This window comes from Lissotriton vulgaris, chromosome 1_1 (assembly GCF_964263255.1).
Source record: "Lissotriton vulgaris chromosome 1_1, aLisVul1.2, whole genome shotgun sequence".
Lineage (NCBI taxonomy): Eukaryota > Metazoa > Chordata > Amphibia > Caudata > Salamandridae > Lissotriton > Lissotriton vulgaris.
Genome location: NC_141685.1, coordinates 2,042,960,489 through 2,042,986,330, shown reverse-complemented (window position 1 = coordinate 2,042,986,330; position 25,842 = coordinate 2,042,960,489). Strand labels below are relative to the sequence as shown.

Genomic DNA, 25,842 nt, shown 5'->3' with positions numbered 1-25,842 from the left:
GTGGACGCAGGACATGTGGCGGCACTGGTGCTCCTGGACCTCAGCGCAGCCTTCGACACTGTGGCACATCATACGTTGCTACAGTGTCTGAAGAAAGGAGGAGTGACAGGCATGGCCTGGCTATGGCTGGAATCTTTTCTTACCAACCGCAGCTTCTCGGTGCAGCAAGGAGGAGCACGATCCGACACCTTTGACCTCGGTCAAGGAGTGCCGCAGGGATCAAGCCTCAGTCCAACACTTTTTAATTTATATGTCACCCCCGTGGCCATTACTGCGGAACGCTTTGGGGTGGAAGTAGTAACATACGCAGACGACACCCAGCTGGTGGTCGCTCTGACCCAACCCTCTGAACTAGCCGCTGCAAACTTCTCAGCATGCCTCCAGGAGATGGCTGAATGGATGGCGAAGAACTGCCTCCGTCTTAACGGTGACAAGACTGAGGTGCTGATTGTGGGAAAACCCCCCTCAGTCTGGACATCTGCCTGGTGGCCGCAGACCTTGGGGCCCCTCCCTATCCCCAGTGATCAGGTGAAAAATCTCGGAGTATGGGTGGACTCAAAGCTTGGCTACGACTACCACACCAGACGAGTAGCTGGTGCTTGCTTTTCGACTCTACGGAAACTCCGCAAAACCATCGACCTGCTCCCAGAATCCTCAAGGAAGACCCTGGTCCATGCTCTTGTCACGTCAAGATTGGACTACGGAAATGCCCTGTATCTAGGTGCCAACGTCTCTAGTCGGCGGCGACTGCAGACAATCCAGAATGCTGCAGCTCGCCTGGTCCTCCGGCTGCCCAGAAGAGCCTCCTCTAAAAAATCCCTACAAACGCTACACTGGCTCCCGATTAACGAAAGAATCGACTTTAAGGCCCTGTGTATTGGCCACAGGATCGTACATGGTAAGGGTCCGGCCTTCCTTCATAACCTGCTATGCCCCTATACGCCCACCCGTCAACTCCGCTCTTTAGGAGCAGGCCTTCTTGCTGTCCCCAGACACAAGAAAGCCAGAATGGGAGGCAGATCCTTTCGGACTCTGGTGGCACACAAATGGAACTCTCTCCCCCTGAGCTTAAGAGTGGAATCATCAGAGCTCATCTTTCGCAGGAAACTGAAAACATTCCTCTTTCCTAAAGATTAACCCGTCCTGTTCTGACTGTCGGAGCTACTGACTCTTCTGACAGCGCGGGGACACACTGACAGTGTAACCAGGCGCTATACAAAATCAGAAATAAATAAATAAATAAATACCTACAAGCCGGTGACCCCAAAGAGACGGTATGTTCTGATGAAGGTGTTACGACATCAAGTAGTATAACACCGAAACGCGTCGGCGCAATTGTTACCTAAATCCAAACAAGGCCAAGGGAGTAGCAGATGTTAATGTATTTTTGATACTGTCTACTATACCACCAATATCAAAGAAAGGGCCAGTGGATCTATATAAGTGGCAGGAGTATCTTAAGGCCACATTGTTAGGGGGTTTGTGAATAGGATTTATCTGTTTATGTATTGTATTAGTGATGATTATTCTTCTCCTGTGTTGCATAATTTTATTGATTGTGATATTGTTTTTTTTGTGTAATGAACTGTTATTTATTGGTTTAAATTTTACTGTACTTGTTCAAAGAATTTTCTATGGATTTTTAATCGAACTTTGTGTAATCTTGTGTAATCAGAGGTCTTAATTTTATCAAAAATAAACAGATTGTGAACGTTCACTTTTTAGTGTGGAACTCTTTACCTAGTGTTCCCTTCCTTTGGAGAATTCTACCCTTGATAGAATGCTAGAATGAATGGCCGTATGAGTGGTTAGAACCTATATAGCAATACAACAAGTAGTTGCTACAGTGCATACCCAGGGATTTCCCTTTGACCTAGTTGTCATTGTACCCTGTTCCCTGGTGACAGTGGGGTACTCTCTCTCTTATTTACTTATACATAAAGCCACTGTCAGCCTATTTATGTATAAGTATGCAGATCCAAAATATTTCAAAAAAGTCAGGTTGAAGATCTTAAGGGGTATGGCTGAGACTTGGTATAAGATTAGAAAGGTCATAAAACTGCCATATTTAAGCTATTTAGCTCCTATATGGGAAGCTTCGGGCTCTCCGGAATGGACAAAAGACGTTCTGGCACTCCCATTGAAAGAGGCTGGTATATTGAGATGGAAACAATTACTCAAGGGCGGCGATCTGATTACCTGGGAATGGTGTGAACAGGAAACGGCCTTAGACATTTCGAAATTTAAGTTTTTGCAGATACAAAGTTGGTATCGAGCGGAGCGGAAAATATAAAAATAGAACCCAATGAGTTTGAAGAGAAATTGTTGTTGGGGTCGTACCAAAGAAAGACATTGCGATGTGGTACTGGTTTATGGTGGCGATGGAGGATGGGACTTTCACCCTGCCACAGAATCTTTGGGAAGGATGTTTGCCAGGGACTACGCTGGAAGATCAATGGCAAGTATCTATGTCTAGGTTATACAAAGTAGTCATACCTGAGAAGGAATAATCTCTTTACCATTCATAGGGCTTACTGGACCCCCCCAAAGGTTATCTAAAATCGGGACTCGGGGTGATGTGGCGTGCCTAAATTGTGGCAGTAAGAAGGAAGACGACATACACGTTTGTATACTGACCGAAGATTCAGCCATTCTGGGAGGCAGTGAGTAATGTGTTAAATAATGTGTTGAATTTACAAGTCAAGGTAAGCATCTTATTGGTTATTTTTAGGAGCTTGGATCTGCAAACTACAGCTAGCAACGATTTTGCTAAACTTATTTTTTATGCAATATTTTTGGCACGTAGAGAGATCTGCAAACAATGTGTATCACAGGCTCCTCCAAGTTGTGCAGATTGGCTAGAAGCTGTGAAAAATGTTGCCATGTTAGATATCACAGATAAAGGGAAGAGGTGGTGTGAGCAATAAGTAAGAATGAAGAACGAGGGTCCTATGATTAAGCCTCTTGCCACCTCCACTGGCTCCGTTATTCATCGAGCAGTGAAGCTTGTGTAGTTTGGTGGATATTAGAAATTAATGAAGATGGATCTCGCTAACCAAGGGTGCTTTGGTTGCAAATAAAAAAACAAATCCCCTTCTCTTTCCTTTTCCCAGTAAATGAGGTTTGGGACACCCAGTGGTGGAAACGTTTGCAGAAAGGTGTTAAGGAGGCAAATGAGGGCAGAAATAAAATAGTGGAGGATGAAGAGTGGAGATTACTCAGGCTATCAGGTAAACCAGTTAAGAAATGGTCAAAACTGGCCAGACTACTTTTCCACCTTAGCCTAACATACGGGTGTACAAAATCCGATCAATACCCAACACCTACCTTTAAAAGAAGACTGTATATACATCACATAGATTATATATTGCCTGACCTAAGGATATGGTATTATATGGTCAGCATGAAAACTGTTGTACGTCCGGACAAGGAGCACAACATTCTCGTTGCAGAATTTCACTTAGATTTGTTTTGCACGCCCCACGATCATATTCATTATACCATCCCAATATAGTTAGCTCTTACAAATAATTGTAAGAATATAAGATAGATTAACATCAATGACAATGAATATTGTGAGGCCAAGATTTATCAAACACTGGTGGCTTATTTTGACCAATACAAACAAGCTAAGTTTGGCATTCTTAACTTAATTTCAATACATTCTGATTTCTTTGAAACCTTAAAGCTATATAGGAAGCAATCCAGGAAGTCGCAACCTAAAATTATTTCGTGTCCCTGGTACACTAGAGACTGTAGAGTGGCAAAGGGTGGCCTGATATAGGCCATAAAAGAGGGTGCTAAACCTGGTATAATACGAGCCAGGAAGGTCAATAAGACAGCATTGACTAATTCTAAAAAGGAAGAGGAAGAAGGCCAGTCGGTTGAGTTATTAGATCTATTGAATAAAAACGATTTAAGAGCTTTTTGGCGGAATATTGCCACTGGTAGCAGCTCTGGAATAACCACACCAGACTTATTTGTCCCAGCAGAGCAATGGGTTGCACATTTTCTGCTCTATATGATGTAAGGGATCATGCTAGGCTAGGCTTAGATTCTAATACTGATGATAGATCGGTTTCTATTTTGGACCAGCCATCCTTCTTTGGTGCCCCTTCACTTGTCTTCACTCTTAAGGAAACCAAGGTTGCTCGCCTATATATGAAAAAAGCTCACTGCATTGAAAGTATACCAGAGAATTTGTTTCACTGAGAGCCAGATATCCGAGTTCCTTACCTGAACATGCTCACTAATGCCATAGCTAGTGGGGAGGACATTCCAGCATTATGGCATGGTGCCATCTTTGTTCCAATCCACAAGATGGGGCAAAAGATAACCCTGCAAATTATAGGGCAATTAGCCTCATTGATAACACACATAAGATATTTTGTAGGCAGGTCCTCCACAGGTTGCAGGGGTGGATGTTGAACACCAGGTTTACCTTTATCGAACTTCCAGGCAGGTTTTCGTGGGAAAACAAATAATATCGGCCAGGTTTTTCACTTCATGACCATGTGTTGGAAGTACATCTCCATTAATAAAAAAATATTTCTACATAGACTTTATGGACACGAGGGCTGCATTTGACCCAGAGAAATTCTATGTGAGGTACCGGGCCAATATGGAATGCCACAAGATATCCTTCGTCTCTCTGATAGATTCAGGCACTTATGCACAGGTCAGGTGGGGTGCCCAAGGAGAGTCGACTACCAGGATCCCTATAAAGCAAGGGTGAGACAAGGTTGTATCCTGGCCCCAACGTTGGTCTCTTTGTATCTGAACTGCGTAGTTGGATTATTGAATGAATGCCAGCATGACGCACCTAAATTAGCTGTTCGCTGATGATACCGTTATTGTTACGCATAACAATGGTTTTGCAGAAACTTTTGAATCATTTTTCAGCAATTTAGTAAGTCCAGGGGCTTGGAGATTAATGCAGGTAAGTCTAAGTTCATGGCCTTAAACCCCATTGTACATTCAGCAATACAATGGTTGTAGATGGAGTTACTATTGAGAATGTTAAGAACTTTGCCTACCTAGGATTTTGACTTAAGGACACACAATCTTGGGATCTCCAGTTTTCAAAACGTAACTCTATTCTCCTGCATAGATCAGCAGCTCTTGTGAACACATTCAAGTCAACATCCAACAGGGCAGTTTCACCAGCTGTCGAGGCATATAGAGATGTGGTTCTCGTAGGAGTAGGAGTGGGCCAGAAATCTGGGGTTATGGGGATAGATGGTACCCAACTGAATTGGCTCGGAAAATACATTTGTGAGATCCCACTCCTGAACGTCCCAGTTAGCACACCGCTGATACCCCTACGAATGGATTTGAATTTAAAAAGGATTGATGATATTGCCCGAATTAAAATTATGACTTTATGGGTTAGAATTTGGATAACGCCCGCTTTGGTTCTATATAAAGTTGCGCTTGAGAAGCTCATCACCCTAGATACGCGATGTACTACACCATGGGTGATAGCTTTGAAAGCCCGGTGTAGCCGGCTAAAAATAGGGGGGTATCAGGAGATCTCAGCAAAATGGGAAAAAACGTAGCTAATTGGATCAAGGGAGTCTACTGGGACCACATTGTCCATGAGGTATCGCATGAGTTGAGGTCTGATGGGCTGATTTATAAATTCTTATCCCACCCATGTAGTTCGCAATTTAAATTATTTCTCGATAGAATTAGCCCTTCTGAGGTCAAGGCGTTGTAAATTCGTTGTAGACTTGGTACACTGCCATTTAGGACCTTCTCAAATTAGTGGAAAATAACAGGAGAGACAGCAGGGGGATGCCTCTTCTGTCTTAACACATTGGAAATTGAGGCATACTTTTTGTAACTTTCTTTGCCATAAATACAAAATCCTGAGATCAAAGTGGATTCTCCTGCTATGTTGCCACCTGGGTGTATTACAATCTGATACATCAGAACCAATTGTCTTTGACCTGTCAAGATTTTGAAAGTGGGCTTGGTATACAAGATCTAGTTTGGTGCAGGCACGGGACAGAGACTGCTTTCACCTTATCACCATTGTACCGATATATGTAGCTGGTTGTCAAATCAGGATCAGTTACCCTTATACGAATGAGATCATCCCCACTTTGTAAGGGAAAAGATCTTTTTATATGGTCTTTTTTTTAAAGTAGATTTTTTTGTATTGTTTGTTGCACTAGAATTGTTGATTTTCTACATGGGCAAGTGTGTCAAAGAATTTTGAACTGCGACATTTATGTGATTGCAGCTATTTTGAATTGTTGAACCTGCTATTTTGAATTATGAATTTGTTGCGGTAAGTTGAAAGTGTTCTGGATTTGGGATCCTTTTGCAAAAACTTCACTTGTCACTTTACAAACGCTCAGATTTTGCACATGCCAACCTTCTTGCATGCTTTGTGCATCGGCCCAGATGCACTAGTCACTCTAAAACTGATTGACTTTTTATCTTGTGAATTTGATGATGATCGCATAACTGTGAACCTACACAAGTTACATTGGACTATTTTAAATTTGGCGATGTGTTGGCAATTTTTAGTGTATGTAATACAATGCTTTTTGATTTCTTTATGTTTCTATTGGACTTTTAGGGTTGCTTACAACTGAAATAAAGTAAAGATTGAGTATCTCTCATCCTGCGATGAGCAGCTATCACTGCAAGGTATTTGGTAAAAGACTCAGGGAACACTAGCTACCCCAAAGAGCAGATCTCTGAATTGAAAGAGTTGTCCACTTACCAAGTATCAGGGGTGTGCAGGATGGATCGAGATATGGAAATATACGTCCTTCAGGTCTAGAGCACTCATGAAGTCGCCTTGAGTCAGCAGAGGAATGTCATGTCATCTTGTTGTGTGACAATGTTTCACAAACAGGATACACTTGTTGAGGGGTTCGAGATCGCATAAAGGCCACTCTTTCTTGGGGATGAGAAAGTACATGGAGTACACACCTTTGCCGCATGTGTGTGGTGGCACAGGTTCTATTACCTTTTTGAGTAATAGAGAATCTACCTCCTCCTGGAAAAGACGTTGGTATTCTGTGGAAAGGGGGAGTTTGTGGGGAGCATGGTTGGGGTGGAGCAGTGAGATCAAGGCAGTAAACCTATTCTACAAGGGACAGAATGCATTCGTCTAAGCTGATGTTTTGTGCAACTATTTCCCTGGCAGGTGTAATGTGGTCGAGGAAAGGAGGAGGAAGTCACTGTTTGGCAGGAGCAGCTCCCTTTGCAGCACCACCACTGCGGTTATTTTCCTATAGGCACCTTTTCAATAATAGAGAATTCCTTAGGACGGAGGGTTTATCCCCATTGGGCTATTTTGTCCATGCTGTAAAAGAAGCGAGAGTTTTATGAGAAGTAAGGAACTGGTTATCACCATGCACCTTTCATTGTACCCCTAGGTGTGGATACATCGTATGTTGCCTCTGGGGTTTCACTTTCCTTTTAAAATTGTTCTCCCCTAAGTTTCTTTTTCAGGATTTAGAATACTAAGAAAATTTAAATGTTAAATCCTATGTGGCACTTGTAGCGTAATAACATATGTACTGAATGAGCATTTTGCAGGCATAGTACACCCTTCCAATATGCTGCCTTGCAAACGCTGGATGTCAAGTGATCTGGAATACGGAAGTGAACCGGCGTCTGGAGTCGGGTTAAATTGTACACCAAAACCGCTGCCGGCACGGGAACGAGACAACGATCACCCACCGGTATACGCAGTACCTCATTGTGGGCAGCTGAGGTTTGAAGAAAGATGAATTTTTATATTTTCTCAACCCACGGTTGACTATAAGGTATGGAATACCTAGTTCCAGCAAGAGTGATAATGGGCACAGAGTTGAAAAGGATAAAAGAAATAGGACGGTGGACGTTACCCACATTTGCGCTTGAATGGGTCACAACCATTGAAAACATTGGCGCGTCGTGAGCGTTGTTGAGCATTATATCACATGTGAGTCTAACATTTTAAAGGACACTATCATGGCTGGGATGTCGGCTGATGATGATTTTGAACACACAACTACACAGAATAAGTCTGTGTGTAATTGCATTTTAAAGATGGATATATAATTGATACAAAAGGCCTTATTATGGTCCTATGAAAAGGGAGGATCAACAGATGTTTGTATTTATTTTATTTTATTTATTTATAATGCGCCAGAATCGACCCCCAAAGGGGTATCTCTGCGCTCTTGGACGGGCATCAGGTGAAAAAGCTGTCTGCTAAGAATCAAAAGTAAAAAAGAAAGGTCTTGAGCTGTTTCCTAAAGTGAAGATAATCAGTACACTGTCTTAATTGCAAGGGAAGCTTATTCCAGTGGTAAGGACCCAGATAAGAAAGGGCCTTACCACCCTGTTTGGCTATTTTGATCCTGGGTACCTCTAGTAAGCATTTGGATCCTGAGCGGCGGTACCTCCAGAGGGGCATACGGAATGAATTTGTCAACAAGGTAGGCAGGATCGGACTTAGACAGGGCCTTGAAAATTGTACAGCAGACTTTGAACTGAACTCGCTCCCGTATGGGGAGCCAATGAAGCTGGTAAAACAAGGGTCAGGAAGCAGTTCTTAAAGGGGCATTGAGGATCAGGCGAGCCGTCGTGTTTTGAACCACCTGCAGTGTATCAAGGGCGGCCACATTTGCAGAAACCAACAAACCATTACAATAATCCAGGCGACTTAAAATAAGTGCCTGGGTCAGTGTTTTCCGGGTGGAATCCGGGAGCAAGGGAAAAATGTGGCGCAACAGGGCCAGCACATGAAAACAGGAGCCAGCTCTCTGAGCAGCGTGCTTCTTCATGGCAAAAGCTTGTTCTAGGCGAGCACCTAGGTTTTTAACACAGGATTTCGGAATTGGAGGAGTGACCAAGTCTGTTGGCCACCAATTGGGGGTCCATAGTAGTTGGGCCTCACCAAAAAGCATGATCTCAGTCTTTCCTACATTGCACTGTAGAAAATTGCTCCTCATCCATTGTAAAATGCTTCTCATTTCTGAAGAGAAGGTGGCCTGAACTTCAGGAGCAAACTTTGCAAAAGGAAACAGCAGCTGAGTTTCGTCGGCATAGGAGATGGGGGTAAACCCACAACTCCTTAACAGAATGGCCAAGGGGGTCACATAGATATTAAACAGCGTCAGGCTCAAACAAGAGCCCTGTGGTACTCCCTTGGTCAGTTCCGTTACTGCCAAAAGATAAGGGCCCAGAGTGATCGCCTGCGACCGAGAGGATAGAAAACTCATCTCTAAGGCCTATCTCTTCCAATCTCCTGAGCAATACCTGATAGGAAATCGTGTAGAACGCGGCAGATAAGTCCAACAGCACCAGAATCGTGGAGTGGCCTCTATCTAGGGTCATCCTGATGTTGTCGGTGACCGCTAGTAGGGCAGATTCTGTGCTGTACTTAGGGCGAAAACATGATTGAGTAGGATCAAGGCTACATGTCTATTGGACATGCTTGGAGAGGTGAGTGTTTATATGTTTCTCCAGTATCATTCTCAGGAAAGGAAGGAGAGAGATAGGACGAAGATTAGAGAGCTCAGTCAACGGAGCCTTGGTGTTCTTGCGGATAGGCATGACCTGTTCTGCTTTCCATTCCAAAGGAACACGGCCCTCTCTCAGGGAAAGATTGAGAAGGCAGGCAATGGAGGGTGACAGGTGACAAGCAAGGGAAGCCGTGACCTTTGCCGGAATGTTATCTAGAGGTGACCCTGATTTGACTGTACGTATCAGTAATTCTACCTCTGCCTACGTGACCGGGGGAAAACTTCTCAGCAGTTGGGTGGCTGTTTACAGAGATGTATTTCTCTTTGCATGTAGATTTGTGACAACACAAGTGTCAGTAGAAAGGTTCTCATTAAAGGATCGAGCGCCTTGTGACGAGGTGGATAGCTGGTACAAGGGGCCATGGCTACTACTTAGTAAATGTAATCTGTAATGACACAGGCTTATGTGATACATGTGACTGAGTTCTCACTGGTTGGACGTCTTTTTAATAATTATTCATTCTTTTTGTGTTTGACAGTCACTGTGTAGACAAAACAAGAGTCAGGAAGGGTGATTTACGACCCTAAGCCCTGACGAAAATGCAACTAAGTATAACAGGCAATGAAACATGTCGGCCAATCTTTAATTGGTCTGCAAACATGTAGTTGGTTTTAAATTTGAATAGGCCCACCAGTCGTGAATAAAGTTGGCACATGGTGGACGTGTGGCTTATATGCATTTTAATCTCACTAGGTCTCTATTTGTTTTTTTGTGATACATACAAAACACTCTTTTTTCACCTTTCTGTTCTGGACACTCCCAAACATTTTTTAAGCGAGGCAGCTACCTAGGATGAGAGAAGTGGGCACGACTGGTGAGAACCAAGCAGTAAGCTCCTTTCGTGTAGCGCACGTGAGGTGCTATCTCACTGTTTAACATTTTTTTCTTGAATTTGGTCGTGAATTTTCTTGTATGTACACCTGTTTAAGTGGAGGGTATTTTTGGAACACGGTGAATGACAACCTTAAGGATGTTGTAACTAAATTACGAATATTTTGGGCCATAAGGATTTGGGAAAATACCTATGAAAGAAAATAAAGGTTTTTGGTGGGGCAGATAAATAGAATTCCCACTCCCATTCCTACACAGACAAAAAGTTGAAGCCCATACTGATCAGGTCTTGTTGCTGTTGATTTACCTTTTGAATAACCCCAGGAGGTCTGCTGCTGTTGCCTCTGGTATGAGTGGGAAGCATATAGAACTGTGACTGACGAAAGGTGCCAAGGGGCAATGGAGACTAAAGAACCCAATTCCCTTGCCTGTGTTAGTGTCCTTTTTGATCTTCTATACCATCTGATCAACTCGAGGCCCGAAGAAGTGTTCCCCCATCACAGGGCATGTTGAGCAGCTGCTGATAGACTTCTTGCTTGAAGTCAGAGACACCGGCCAGGCATGTTGGTGGATTACATTGCTAGAGTTATTACACCCTGCCGCTGTGTCAGCCGCGTCCTGGGCACATCTAATGGTCATGCTGGAGATGGTTTGCCCCTTCGCTACGAGCTACTGAACCCTTTGGCTGTTCTGATTCAAGAGATGTTGGATCAGGTCTCCCATTTCATCCCACTGTGCTTGGTTGTACCTAGAGTGTAGGCCGACTGAGCTTGCGATGTGCCAATGGGTAGCAAATTCAGTGGCCACCCGTTTGCACCCTACATCAATCTTTTCACTTTCTTTGTCAGGGGTGGTGCGTCACCAGTACCCTGTGCATTTGCATATTTACGGGTGGTATGAACGACCAGAGAATACAATGGGAGCTACCCCCTGATATAAGGAGGGTCCAAAGGGGAAGCCTTGTTTTTTTTGTCAACCATGGGTGTGATTACTCGAGCCTTGACAGGTTCTTTAAATGCATCCTCTGTAGATTTTAAAATTCCCTTAAACATGGGTAGGTATTTCATCTGAGTGTGAGAGATAGTTTCCACCAGGAAGCCTCCCTCCGTCCTTGACGGTTTTTAAGTCCACTTGGGAAAGGTGACCCTTTAAATGACCTCATCAAACAAGCTGGTTTCGTCAGGAGAGGAAGACTTGGCTAGGTAAAGTTCAGGATCATTGTCATCTGGGGGGACAGCACCATAATCATCCCAGGGATCATCCGGGGGTCCCAAGGTTATGTATCTGTAGATTCGAGGGGACTACTCTCCCCATTGGAGGAATGAGGGGACCCCTCAGGCAAGGATGGTGGAGAAGGTCTTTGTGGGGCATAAGGTGGAGGGGTAGGTACCTTTGGCAGAGGAGGAAGAATTTTAGGTGGAGAAGAGAAAGGAGAATTAAGAACGGAGGAATGAGAAGGATTAGGGCTAGTGCCCCTGTCTCAATGCTTCTGCCGCTTGGGAGCCGGTGGAGGCTCCAGTGTAAGCTGCTCCTCGAAGGTACGCTTTCTATTGCTTTCTTTGGTGAAAGCTGAGCAGAAACCTTGGAATTTTCGGGTGTATGAATAGTTTATTCTGACTACTGTCCGGCTCCTCCTGAATGCGCCGTCTCATGGTCGAAGTCCTTGGGCATTGGCCCAATGGGGGTGGTTGATCTTCAGTATCTGAGCCCAATAGAGAACTCGGCTCCAGGCCGCAGGTTGATCAGCAGAGGTGAAGGCACCTGTCTCCTCTTCGACGTCCACCCTAAAGATGCTGGGGGGTGCCCTCATTTTGCCACTGAGCCATCTTGTGTCGAGCGAGGCGTCAATCACATCGGTATCTCAGGGTTCTCTTGCACCGGAACGTGCAGCAGGTGGGGTAGGAGAGCCCGTCGTGCTCCAGGGACAAGCAAAGGTTACAGACCGGATGATGATCTTGCCTCTAGTACTTTGAGGGACATTCTGGACAGTACTGGGAAGGGTTCCTATTCCATTAAGGTCTGTACATTCTAAAAGAGAGTGACTGAGGAGAAAGGCCAGAGTGGGCACTGAAGATAACAGGAAACTGATACAGACGGAACCAAAACGAAGCAGAGAAGAATGCAAAGAACACAACTGTTTAATGCCAACGGGATGGAAGAACCAAAAGGACCCAAAATGGATGGCCACAGACGTCAACTCGGAGCTTCAGCGACACACATTCAAACATGATGGCGGGAGAAAACAATCCAGTGATGGAGCCAGTGCCCAAGCGCATTACTAGTCATAGGAAGAGTCACTATACCTTCTCACTCGAAGACTTCATGGAAGAAAAACAAGTTGTACATGTCCGAGCCCAACACTAGATGGCAGGAGTATGTAGAGTCTTACAACATATGGACAATTGAAAACATTAAGCTCAAAAGGAAGGACTTTTATTGCAGTTTTTAAAGATATGCATTTAAACATATGCATTTAAACTGCACAGCACATCCAAGCGGTTCAGTTTGTCTTCTCTTGAAATGTAAAATTCCTTTTTCATAAGTTTTTTTTATGGTTCTAAGTGCGACTTTAAATACTAGTGACACTGCAAGAAATTGATTCAAACTCTTTGCCATTTTGATATTGGTTTCTTCTGCCACTTGCAGTATATGTCTGCTCCTGAAAGCAACCCACAAAGGTATTACATTTTAAATTAAACTGCAAATATTAATATGTTTTTTAAGATTTACACATATCTGCTTCTAAAAACAATCAGCAAATTGATTAAACTTGAAAATAAAAAAGGCAAATGTTACAATGATTCTTAAGACTCACCGAATACTGGTTGATTCACTATAGCCTACTACAGCATGACAACCTAGTGCTTTAGCATGGGATTTTATCTCCTGTCTGATTTCTGCCCACCAAGCATCTCGCGTTTCTGGTTCATCTGCAAAAAAGTAAGGCATCTGTTCATTAGCTCTAAAGCATCAACATGCACATCAAACATGCTTAAGTTAATACTGAAAAAAATATATTTTGAATAAACAGAAATCGTCATGCAAATCGTCTTAGTGAAAAAAGTATAAAAATCGATTCATTTTCAATACTTTGACCTGCTTGATTACATTATATGACCTGAACCTCTTCTGGTATTTCAATAGTGCAAATCTAGCCAAAAGGCAGTGGAGGGCGTTTCACGGGTAAATAAATAAAAAACATAAAATCAATGAGTGATAGGAGAGGTAGCTCCATTATGGACAGTTCATGCAGTGTGATGTTGTGTTCTTTAAAGTGATAAGACTTCAACTCTTTCCTGAACTATACCAGCACTAGGCAGTCCTGATGGCTACGGGGATAATATTCTACATCCTGGGCGCAAAGATGGAAATTGCCTGCTGCCTTTTACTTTTCTTTATTTCACTTCTTGGTCTGATGGTGTCCAGACTGCAGGTGTACCAAGAACCACCAGAGATGGTGGACTTGTCTGCAATGTAAGCGGGGTAGTGAACGCAAAGACTTTGTAAATGATGCAGTTGGTTTAGAAGGTTGGTGAAGGACAACAATGGGAACCAATGGAGTTCAATAAGGATTGATGTGATGTGATCATATTTCTTCAGGCTCTGGATAAAAAGTGCTGCTAGATATAGGATGCCCTTAAGGGTGGTCAGGGTGGAGCCGGGAATTACCATCACTCAGATTAGAGTATAAAGACTTGAACAGCAGTTCTGAAGTCACTTCTGGACTAGACGAGAGAGCTGGTACTAGGTCATCTTTGTATTTTTTAGGGTGAGGTTGGTGTCCAGGAAGAATCCAAGTCGCTTGGCATTCGGTGGTACATAAGGGTTCAAAGCCGTCGGGTTCATGTCATTGAGACCGTTTGCCCTGTTTCTTATTTGCGGTTTTTGGAAAATACCAGGATTTGAGTCTTCAGCTTCACAGAGGCGTTGGACATCCTGGTCTGAATAATGTGCAACCACTGTGAGTTGCTGCATTTGTTCAAAGGCCTGACAAGCTCAGGAATCACCAATTAGTACCCTTTTCAATCCAGTTCCATCTTCTGATAAGGAGGATCCAAAGTCACTCATATGAGGGTAGAGCCACCAACACCTCGTGTTTAGATTCAAATATGCAGTAGACAAGTGCATCCTCCAAAAAGATTCATTCAGTTCCTTTCAACAAAATTGGCAAATGCCCAGATAAGGTGTATCAATAAAATACATTAATTCTAAAACTAATATGTTCCTACTTCAGTGCTTTTATTGTTATTCCAAAGTAACAATATTTGTAACCAAGAGACAATGTTTTAAGCCAACATATATTTCACCCTATCAAGACATGCAAGCCTTTGTAAGAACAATAAAAGTTCCTGTTTGCAGAAAGAAATGTTCTCTTTTATTTTATGTTAACAAAGCTTCACAAGTACATGTGTTTGTGGGCTTTTCTAATCCAGAAAATCAGCAAAACAGAAGCCTAGAGAATGTTCTCTATAATAATATATTGGGTTAACTTGTGTTCCTCAAAAGGAAGCCATGCTTATGGATGTTCATGTTTTTTGTAACTTTCAAGGTCCTTTGCTTGTATCTTTCCTGAAGTTCATTCATTAGTTGAACTTCTCATTGTATTTCCGTATTATAAATGTAATTTTCTACATTTCCCATGTACGCGTCATTCATTAATATGCCGTAAAGTAGTTGTTTCTAGATGTATTTTATTGAATAAATCTTATGTTCTAGAAAGTTCACTAGCTAATGTTTCGATGCATTGCTAAGCCATCCCCCCCAGACCATTAGAATTAGCTGTATGCATCCGTCTTTTCTGTCTAAACCCCTTTAAAAATTATGTTTTTTTCTGTGATATATGCCAGTCTTTTCTGGTGGTCCTCTTGCTGCAATATACTTAATTCTGACTATTTGGCTAATTTAAAGGTAGGCCTTCTCTTGATCCTCTTCAATTATTTTGCTGTACTACTGAGATATTTATTGCTAATTCCCTAACTCATTACGTTTGCCTTCTGTAATGATCCTAATTTTGAATAAACCTATTGCCTTTTTATTTTATTTTAACTTTAAAATCTTGTCTTGTGAAGGCTTTCTTGATTGGCTCAGACTTAGTCTTGCGAATTCTCGCAAGGTCACACAAAGACTCAAATAATCCCGACTCTTTGCATTGCCTCTCTTAATTATTTAACTAGAGTGACAGCAGTACAAAGCTGCTCCATGTAGAGGCTAAAGATGATAGGAGACCGTATGGAATCCTAGAGGCCTCCACGGGTGATGGGAAACTTTTGTGGCCTAGAGGTCCCCATGTGAAAAAACTGGTGTTGGTTCGAAAGGCTGGAAAAGTATTAGTAATGGAAATTGTAGGTGAATCCCATTCAAGACTACAGGGTGTTTATGAGGGAGGGATGATCGATTGTGTTGAAGGTAGCAGCAGGGCTCAGTAATATTAGGTGGCATCTTTTTCTGTGCTGAGTAGGGAATGGTAACAGATGTTTAAGATAGAGGTCTCCATGTTGATTCGCGAGCTGAAGCCAAACGGGTAGTCATGCAGAAAAGTGGTAAAGTGGAGCAGAATATCTGGAGACAGATGATCTCAAAAACATTAATATAATCATTTCTATTTCACAAACAGTGACCTACTATTATTTACCATCAAGCTTGTTTAGCGAACATATTAGTCATCTTACAAAAAATAAGTATCTTCTCCTGAAGCACAAAAAAGATTTCTTCCAGAGTGTTGGTCTCTGCCATCTATCTTAAAAATAGACATGCCATGCTCATAGTTCATCCTCTAAAACCTTTGAGAAGTGAACGATTTTAGCAGTATGAATTCTAATCTGACCTCACCATTTCACGGACTTACTCCTGCCTACTGGCTGTGCCAAGAGCTGGTACAACTTGTTTTGCCACTAGAAATAAAATAATGTTTTGTTATTTCAATCACCACCCACCACACGGCAGGCTCTATCCCCATTGTTTTGAGCAAGGCCCTCTCACCTGGGATGCAATGGTGGGGGGCCTAGGTTTAGGCTTCTTCAGAAACTGACGACAAAACAAGTAAAGGGACTAACAATAACAAACAGTGGCAAAGCCAATAGGTCTGGCTTTAGCATGCGAAACGTTAATACACGCATTCTCATGTTTTATTTATATGTGTTGCATGCAGCAATCACATTAAACCCTGCCCCAATGTTTTTGTCAATGCTTGGAAAAAATAAGGTCTTTGTCAATGAAGGAAAAAATTAGCAAAAACTGAGTTGCTTTCTGTATAGAAAACATATATTCACATAGGAAATAAACAATTCAATGTGACAAACTGTGGGATGATTGAGTGCACTTTTCAAATCCAAAATAATCCCTAATACAATTCAATGAAAGCACTCTGTGGAAGCCTAAGAATATATCAAATAGCCAACAGCATGAAGTGAAAAAGTAATACTCCTCTGGTTGGAGCCAAAGCCCACTCTGTAGATGTGCTGTCAAACCAGACCTAAAAATTGATTGCTGTGCATTCATGAAGCCCCCCTCTAGCGTGGCAAGCTAAAAACCAGTAATGGTCTTAAATTAAGTTAATGATTCATATTTCAAAACAATCACAAAATCCTGCTGAACAACAAGGTAGTTTTCTACGTAAGCCGAACTTAAAACACAATTGTGAATTCTTTTCAAAAATGTGGTAAAGGAAACAATGCAGCAAACTGTCTGAAGATCTCCCAATAGTAGTTTAAGTAGTAGGTGTATTAACATATCTCTCCCTAACTTCTTTACAGAATGTGGGAGTTAAATCAATGCTACGCAACCACTGAGTCTGTATGAGTGTATACCCAAGCTTTGCTAATGATTCCTCAGGGGAGACAGTGGAATACTGACCTGCTTGACGCCGCCACGCCACCACCGCCAGGAATCATTTTGGGGTACACAGGCTCCTGGAAGTAAGCCGCCACCGCCGAGAGTCATCTTCCATCAGGACTACACGCGCCGCCGCTCCGGGACTTCAATTCCCGGCAGCCTACGCGGCGGCGCGCTTCCCAACGACGCAAGGGCGCCAGGAGGCGCACAAAAGCGCCTCAGATACCGGCGGAGCGGGGGAGACAGTGGAATACTCACCTGCTTGACGCCGCCACGCCGCCACCGCCAGGAATCATTTTGGGGCACACAGGCTCCTGGAAGTAAGCCGCCACCGCCGAGAGTCATCTTCCATCAGGACTACACGCGCCGCCGCTCCGGGACTTCAATTCCCGGCAGCCTACGCGGCGGCGCGCTTCCCAACGACGCGAGGGCGCCAGGAGGCGCACAAAAGCGCCTCAGATACCCGCTTCGCGGGACGCCCGGGGCAAAGCCCGGGCAAAGGGCAGGCCCTCTACGGCCCTCATCGGCACGAAGAGACAGGGACAGGGCCGGAAACCCTGCACGAAGCTCGTGAGGCATCATACTATCCAAGTAAGACTGTGTTGTGTATGATTCATATCTCTCTGTGTGTCTGAGGAGTTTTTCGATCTTCGTTATTATTATCAGGATGTCTAAAAAAGGCTCTGCACCACCTGCAAACACAATGGAAAATTACATGGTGCAAACAGTGAAAAAATTAACCTACAGAGGAGAGAATCCCTGGGACTAAGTCAATCACCTGACCTACGCTGTTTGACCCCTACTCTATCCCCCTCACCTGATGACCTAGTTCCCCTGCAGACTTTTCCTGAAGCCTGTTCTAATTGCCCCATCACGCAGGATTCAGGCACCCTAAACGATATTACGCTGTCCGGACCTGAGGTTCTCATTGTGGATCATGTAAATAACTTAGATAGCGATGTGGACCAGGAAAATCGTGTTGATCCCTCAGAAGAAGACATGTCCATCTCTGAACAAACATCCCGGACAGACATCGTAAAAGCCAAAACCCAGCCGAAACGGGGAGGACTAAGATCGGGGACAAGGAGGAAAAGGGTAAACACCCCAAAGGTTAACTTGAAGGAAGATGGAGAGGGAAGAGTTAAGCCTAATGTTATCTTTGATGATGATTTGCTTGATAGAATTGCCGATTTAATAGAAAGTAAAATCAAAACCATTGTGAAACCTCTACTTACCAAAATAGACAAATTACAATCTGAGGTTAAAAAGTTAGGTGGGCAGTTGAATAAAATTACAGAGGGTGTTGATAACGTTACGATGTTGGTAACAAACTTGGACAATAACATTGGGGAACTTGATGATCAGGAGGGGGAGAACACAGATGAAGTATTACATAATAATCCTCCAACTCAGATACCAGTCTTAAAAGCTAATGGAACAACCAATAATAGTAGAGGGGACGGTTCTTTAACAGTTGAGATACCCCCTGCACAAGCTCAGCTAACTGACCCGCTACAATTTATAGTCGAAGCCTCACCTGTTGTTCTAGTACTGGCTAATGTGCCGCCCTTAGAAGCCGGTATTGAAGAATCCCCTTCCTCTCTGTCTAATAAGGCACTGCAGTGGCTTACAAATAATATGAGGCTAGCCCCAGGGGGGGGCCAACAGCTGGCCCAAGAGATTAAGACTGCTAAAAGGGTTTCATGGTTAGGAAATCGCCCCAAAAAATTTAAGGGGGATTGTGTGGCAGTAAGTTTTTCACACTCTGGTGTGTTGCCAAACATCCTCATTAATTTACTCCCACCCCAACGTAGGCAGGGTTCTGTTGTACCATTAACATTGAAGTTCTTTTATGGAGAACAGCAGAACGTCACCTACCCTAAGACACCAGCCTTTGGATGGGACAATAACTGGGATGTAAATAATAGATGGGGCCGTGAACAACACCGGAATATTGTAAACCATCCCACTCCTTTAGCATACCAGAATCCTTTTGCTCAACCCCTTCTATTGTCCAACCGATTTGCCCCTCTATCCTTTTTGGATCAGAATGACTGACTTTTGTCAGAACATCCTAATCAAGCAGAGAATATTGTGCCAGTACTCAGTATGCTTACTTGGAACATAGCGGGTATCAGGGCTAAAGTAGGTAACGCAATATGGACAGATTTTACAACTCAGTATGACATTATTGCATTGATTACAACGCATACCATTACAACGCATAGCGCTTAGAGGTGCTGGATAGTGGTAAGTATAATTTACTATTCCAACTCCAGTCCCCGTGGACACTAGGGAAGGTGTTGGATAGTAAATTAAACTTATTCCCTATCCTAGAGCGCCCCCCAGCGCAATGCGTTGTAATGGTATGCGTTGTAAAAGTTGCGTTGTAATGGTAGGTAGTTGTAAAAGTTGCGTTGTAACAGGTGTATACCACAAATAACAGTTTCTCTCTAGATGGCTACAGTCATTTTTGTATTCCCGCTGTGGTTAGCGCAGCGGGAAGAGCTAAGGGAGGATTGCTAAGCCTCTTTAAATTAGACATTAAAGGTAGCCTAAAGAAATGTGACTCAGGATCTGAGCAATGTCTCATTGTTGAACTGTCGCATGTGGAATCTCCCAATATTTTGTTTATTAATTTTTACAATTCCAACGCAGTAGACTGTACTTCATATAGTCTAGGTAGATTGGATTATTTCTTGTCAGTCTATAGTGAAGATGCTAATGCCTTTGAAATAATTTTTTTGGGTGACTTTAACATACACCCTTGTTCACTTATGTGTGTTTGCGATGACTCAGAATCCCCTCCTAATTGTGCGCTTGTCCATCTTGAACATAACAAACAGGGGGGTTGTTTAGAGAACTTTCTAGCAAGATGGAACTTATACGAATCCAGTTGTGGGAGGGGGAGGATAGGCCCCTACTTTTAAGGGAACAGACAATGGCTCTATTATTGATTACATTTTTATTTCTGCATGTTTTTTACCTAAGGTTTTAATGTATAGAACTGTGGTCTCCGCCTTGAGTGATCATAACCCAGTCTCCCTTGACCTAGTAGCTTCTGAGCTTATAGGGTGTAATTATGGCCCTTGTTATGATAAACGAGCGCTCAAAGTTAAGGACCAGGGTCGTAGACTGAAATGGGATAGTATAATCCCAGAACCCTTCGTACAAGAGGTACTTTCTGAGGCTGAGGAGGAGGTCGGAGTGTGTTTATCCAGTGTGTCCAATGATAGGGAGGTGATTCTTGCATTTAGTAGCATATGTAGTAAGATAAACTGTAGGCTTTCTGTGACTAGCAAACCTAAGCTGAAGTCCATCAAGAGATGGTTTGATCACAGTTGCTCAAAAGCACATTCAGCATTGCTCAATGCTTTAAAAACCGTACCGAAAAACCGTGATCTTATCACCACTAGTAGAGCCCTATATAAAAAGGCTATCGCAGAAAGAAAAAAACAGCATAAAGACGAAGCCTGGACACAACTCACTGATCCAGCAATATTAAAAAATAGTGGAGAATTCTGGAGGATTGTCAACCAACCCTTACTTACTGGGGAGGATAATTCCCCCCTCGAAACTAACATCCCTGATGAGGGTTGGATCAAACATTTTAGTGACATCTATTCAGATCACAGTAAAGGTGGAGCTAGAGAGCAGGAGGTGAATATTATCCCCACCGGGAACCATTTGCACTTTGAAGTTAAAGAAGTATTATCTGCTATAGACTGTACCCTGAAAAAAAAGGCACCGGGACCAGATGGTGTTCCTGCAGATGCCTTTAAATGCTTCCCTAACTTTTGGTCAAGACTACTTTGCAGGGTCTTCAATGCCTTAAACATGATAACATTCCTAAGTCATGGAAAACATCTATAATTATTCCTGTTTTCAAAAAAGGAAATAGGCAGGATCCTGCATGTTATAGACCAATCTCACTGATAGATTCTTCAGTTAAGATTTTAGGGAGAGTCATATTAGCTAAACTGAACGAATGGGCTACAGAGAATAGTATCTTGACTAATGTGCAATATGGGTTTAGACCTAAAAGAAGCACCCTGGATCAATGCCTTAATCTCCACTTGCTGATCGAGAAATATACCAGGGCCAAGGAGGGGTCCATGTACCTAGGTTTCATGGACCTCTCCTCTGCGTTTGATATGGTCAACAGAACAAAGCTCTGGATAAAATTACTTGACATGGGCCTGGATAGGACCATAGTTAATTTATTGGCCGACCTGCACTCTGACCTTACTGCAAAGATTAGAGTTTCCTCGAGTGGAAGGTGTACAGATGTTTTTGCCTCTGAAAAAGGAGTCAGACAGGGATGCATACTGGCACCACTGTTGTTCACGTTATATGTGAACGCTTTGGAGCCTGCTCTTAGGGGCGTGACTAGCGACATCCCGCGTGTAGGGGATCAGGGGATCCCTGTTCTACTTTACGCTGATGACGCGGTTCTTCTTGCACGCACCGGGGTGGGGCTTCAACGACTCCTGGATGCCTTTGAATCCTTCATGGGCTCACTTGACCTGAAAATAAACGCAAAAAAATCTCAGGTTATGCTTATGGGCAGGGCTTCTAGGAGACCTTTTCACAAAATTTTTCTTTGTGGGCAGGAAAAGCTTGCTCGTGTATCCTCCTTTCCCTACTTAGGGGTCACCTTTGATGAGAAAGGTAGCTGGGGTCCCCATGTTAATAGTAGAGCAATCATGTTGGCTAGGACATCTGCAGCCCTTCATGGGTTCTCTAGAAAACTTGGGGGTAGGCCAGTTGCACCTGTTAGTAAAATCTATAAGGCCAAATGTATCTCAGTTGCTTCATATGGTGGCTCATTGTGGGGATATAGGGGAGTGGAACCGATACAGATAGTGGAAAACAAATTCTTCAGATCTGTTCTTGGCGTCCCTCAGTCAACACCGTCCTATACCGTCCATATGGAATTAGGGGAAGGCTACATCTCAGACCTGATAAAAATAGCACCTTTAGTTGCCTGGCTGAGGATGTGGCTTAACACAGAAATTCCTCTAAATCACATTATAATGAGAGACTGTTTGTCCCTAGACAAAGTGCATAACATCAGGTGGCTGACGTATATTAAGGAAACCTTTTTGAGGTTGGGGAGGCCTGAGCTCTATACTGTTATTGACTCTATAACATCTAAAGATATTGTTTACACTAAACATGCAATGAAGGAGCTCCTATCCCTGGAGAGGGAAGAAATCGAGCAGAAAAAACCTAGTGTCAGGGCCAGTTTATTATTGTCTATACCTAACGGTCCTGATAGCTATCTTAACGTGGTGACTCATCCCTACCACAGGTTTATTTTAACTCGTTTTCGTCTTAATTTGATACATTTTAATCTGGGCTTTTATCCTGTATGGAGCACCCCAGAAAAGGCGCCACCCTGTTCCTGCGACCATTTCTCTGAGCAAAATACCATGCACTTTACAATGTTTTGTAGTCACTACATTGAAGCTCGGAGACTGTTCCTTGTACCTATACTTAAGGAAGCTGGATTCATTTTAGTTAAACCTGCTCTTATTTATTTGCAACTGTTACAAACTCCCAGGATTATGTTTCACGTGGCTAGTTTCCTGGTGAGAGCTATTAGAAGCAGGAATATTGGATTAAAAAATGTGTCTACCTCCCTCTGTAGCACAGACTCTGCACTTTAGTTAGTCTGTTTGTAACCTTCCTGGGACAGTAATTATAGAAAGAATTGTAACAGAGTCATCAGATGCTAGTAATGAATATTTCGTTGGGGACCTCCTTAGTAGTTTTAAGTCTTTTTAAAGTCTCTTTGCACATTAGCACTTTGTATATTAGCACTTTGCACTTTATATTTCTCTTGTTAATATAAACTGTAACATGATGTACGATGATTTTTAACTTGTTATATTCTGATTATTTTTAATTGTTCTCAAATTTATGTATTGCTTGTATTGTTATTAATGTAACATATATTTGCCATTGTCTTTGTATGATATTAAGTTATCGCAATAAAGTATTTTGACTGACTGACTGATTCCTCAGTGATGCCTAACTTGTGAAGGTGCTGACAGCTATTACCATATGAGTTTTATCAATGTATCCTACGGTCCTGGGTGTGAAGTCCCCATCTCTTTGTTTAATGTGATGTTACTTAGTCACATAGACAGGGTCCACTCCTACATCATCCTCCTTAACTTGCACTCATTCTTAGGCTTAAACTAGGGAATGTAACCTAGAAAGATTACATATAAATGGGTTCTTGCCATGGCAATGCCGTCAAAAGACTCAACAAGCACTTTGTCCATGTTTGAACTGGGAAAACATAAGTTAACCTCACCAGATTTCTCTCTATTTATTTCTAGTCTAGTCTCATGAACCAGTGGAAAGGTAAATCTCCAAATGGTGTCATTAGCAGCTTAATAATGTAACCAATGATGAACTGTTCCCATTTCTACATCAAAATTGTAGGTGCCACAATAATAACAGAATCTATAAGGAGAGAAGGGGAAAGCCTACCGCCACAGAAGAGATGAACCAGACCTTTTTAAGCACCATAGATTTCCATGCAGTCCAGCTTTAATATACTGCATTAAAAATAAACTCAGTGGTGTAGGAACACTCAGAGCATAATAACTATGATGCAGGGCAGATATTTAACTCTGAACAATTAGTCCGAAAATTGGAAAAACTGATGAGTTAAGATGCTTTCAGCCACTGCCCTCAGCAAGAACACAGCTTGAGTCCTTCGCACTAGTTTGTCTGGGAAAAAGGTGGTACAAGGAGGATGGAGCGAAAGGAATTGAAGTTTAATCATTCAGCATGCAGATATAATAGCAACCAGGAATACACATTTTAGAAATAATGGATGCAATGGACAACGGAGCACTGATCAAAAGGATTAAACATTAGAAACATGAGAAACATGGGAACCAGATCTAAGTCCCACTGTATCATCACAGAGAGCTTAGGTGAAAACAAGTGTTGAAACCTTTTAGAAAATCCATCATAACTGTTGATTTGATTAAGGACAGTTGGTCCGGTAAATGCAAAAATGCCAAAAGGTAACTTTTAACTGAGCCCAGAGCAACATGTTACGGGGACAAAACAAAGAACACAACATTGCATAGAACAGCTTTGCCTGCAGTGGTTCCAATTGACGGGCACGGCACTAAGCCACAAACTTGTCCCAGCACCCTGCATACCCTGATTTTGTTGAAGAAACTCTGACTGTCAAACTAACATCTATGACCTCAAAGAAACCTCAAAGGGGATCAATTGTCACCACTCAAAATTCACATGTCGAGGTGCAGGTTGAGCAGGTTCAGGTGCAAGACCCTGCCAGATTGCTCAACAGTAGGTTCTTTTGAAGTGACAGCCTGACTGGAGGACGGATAGTCAAGCCCAGAAAAACACATTATTTTACTTTAGCAACGCCTTTTCTGGTAGAGACTTTATCTAACATCAGTCTACTCAGCTTGTGAATCTCCCCAGGTGCCAAACTGGGTCTAGAAGATTTTCATAGCAACACCTTCATGTGCAGAAAGGAGGCACTGTGCGGCTCCATCCAAGAAGTTACATTGGGCCACTATATCCTCCCTTTTTAGGTAGAGCCTAGGGCAGCCCGCATGCGCTGGTCTAGGAGAGGGCCTCTTGGAATCACTCCAGATTTCCAAGAGACTTCTCTGTGTAGGTCAGACTCCTCCCACACATTCCATTGGCCTTTCTGTGTGGCTTTCCATAATGAAAGCACGCATATGGCCAAAGACTGGTGTATGTCCCGTCTTTCCTGTAAACTATCACTCCCATGGCCTAGGGGTCTCGGGAGCGAGCTGTGGCGTGCATTGTGCCAGCTGCATTTCTCCCTTATCGTTATCTTGGCTCATGTTACTAATTAAACAAAGCACGGTCGATCTCGCAGCCGCGATTCTTTAAACTTTGTTTTTCTCTGCTTAGAGCTTTTGGCAGTTCAAAAGGCTCCTTTTTAAAAAAATGGAGAGGTTAAAACAACACACAAGAAATATCTAATACCTCTTTGACTCCAGCAATCAACTTACTTGCTATTTTCTGCAAGGAGTTCATATTTCGATATTACCTTTGTTCCAATGTAATGTAAACTTCACAATCCCTTTTTTCTTACCTCCCTCATCCCCTGTGTCTCCCTCCCACCACTTCGTGTGCAAAGCTGACCTATGCCGAGAAGTACTTTACGACGAGTCTCTCTTAAACGAAACACGCAGAAGCGTCTCCTTAGAATCATTCCTTCAGTGGGAACCAGCACAACTGGCGACCACTAGAGTGCACAGCCCCGGGCAATTAGAGCTAGCAACTAACAATTAGAATGGAAAGTCTGCTCGTTTTAAAACCTTGTCATAGTCCCCTGTTTACTTATATACTTCAGATGTGTTTGTTTACCTTCTGTATTTGCATTTTCAATGAAAGATAATTAACCTAGAGACTGCGTTTCTTTAAAAAATAAATAATCCCTAAACGGGTATTTTCTAGCGGTACGTATCGCGACTTCGTGTGTTTTAGAGTGGCCGGTCTCCCTTCTGATCAGTTCATCGGTTTATTCTTCAGAAATACAACCTAGGCTGCATTACATTCATGTACTCTGTGTCAGTAACAACCATTTGTAAATTCCTGACAACATTCGGT

The 25,842-nt window shown here is 42.8% G+C and overlaps 1 protein-coding gene across 6 annotated transcripts in view; it reads right to left on the bottom strand.

The window, feature by feature from the left end:
• C2CD5 (C2 calcium dependent domain containing 5) overlaps positions 1 to 25,842 on the bottom strand; it is a 915,439-nt gene that overhangs the window by 523,329 nt on the left and 366,268 nt on the right. For all 6 annotated transcript variants that reach the window (XM_086920391.1, XM_086920370.1, XM_086920386.1 and 3 more), the window contains one exon: positions 13,184 to 13,298. In XM_086920391.1, coding sequence (XP_086776517.1) covers positions 13,184 to 13,298 — 115 coding nt within the window. The remainder of the gene's footprint in view (positions 1 to 13,183; positions 13,299 to 25,842) is intronic.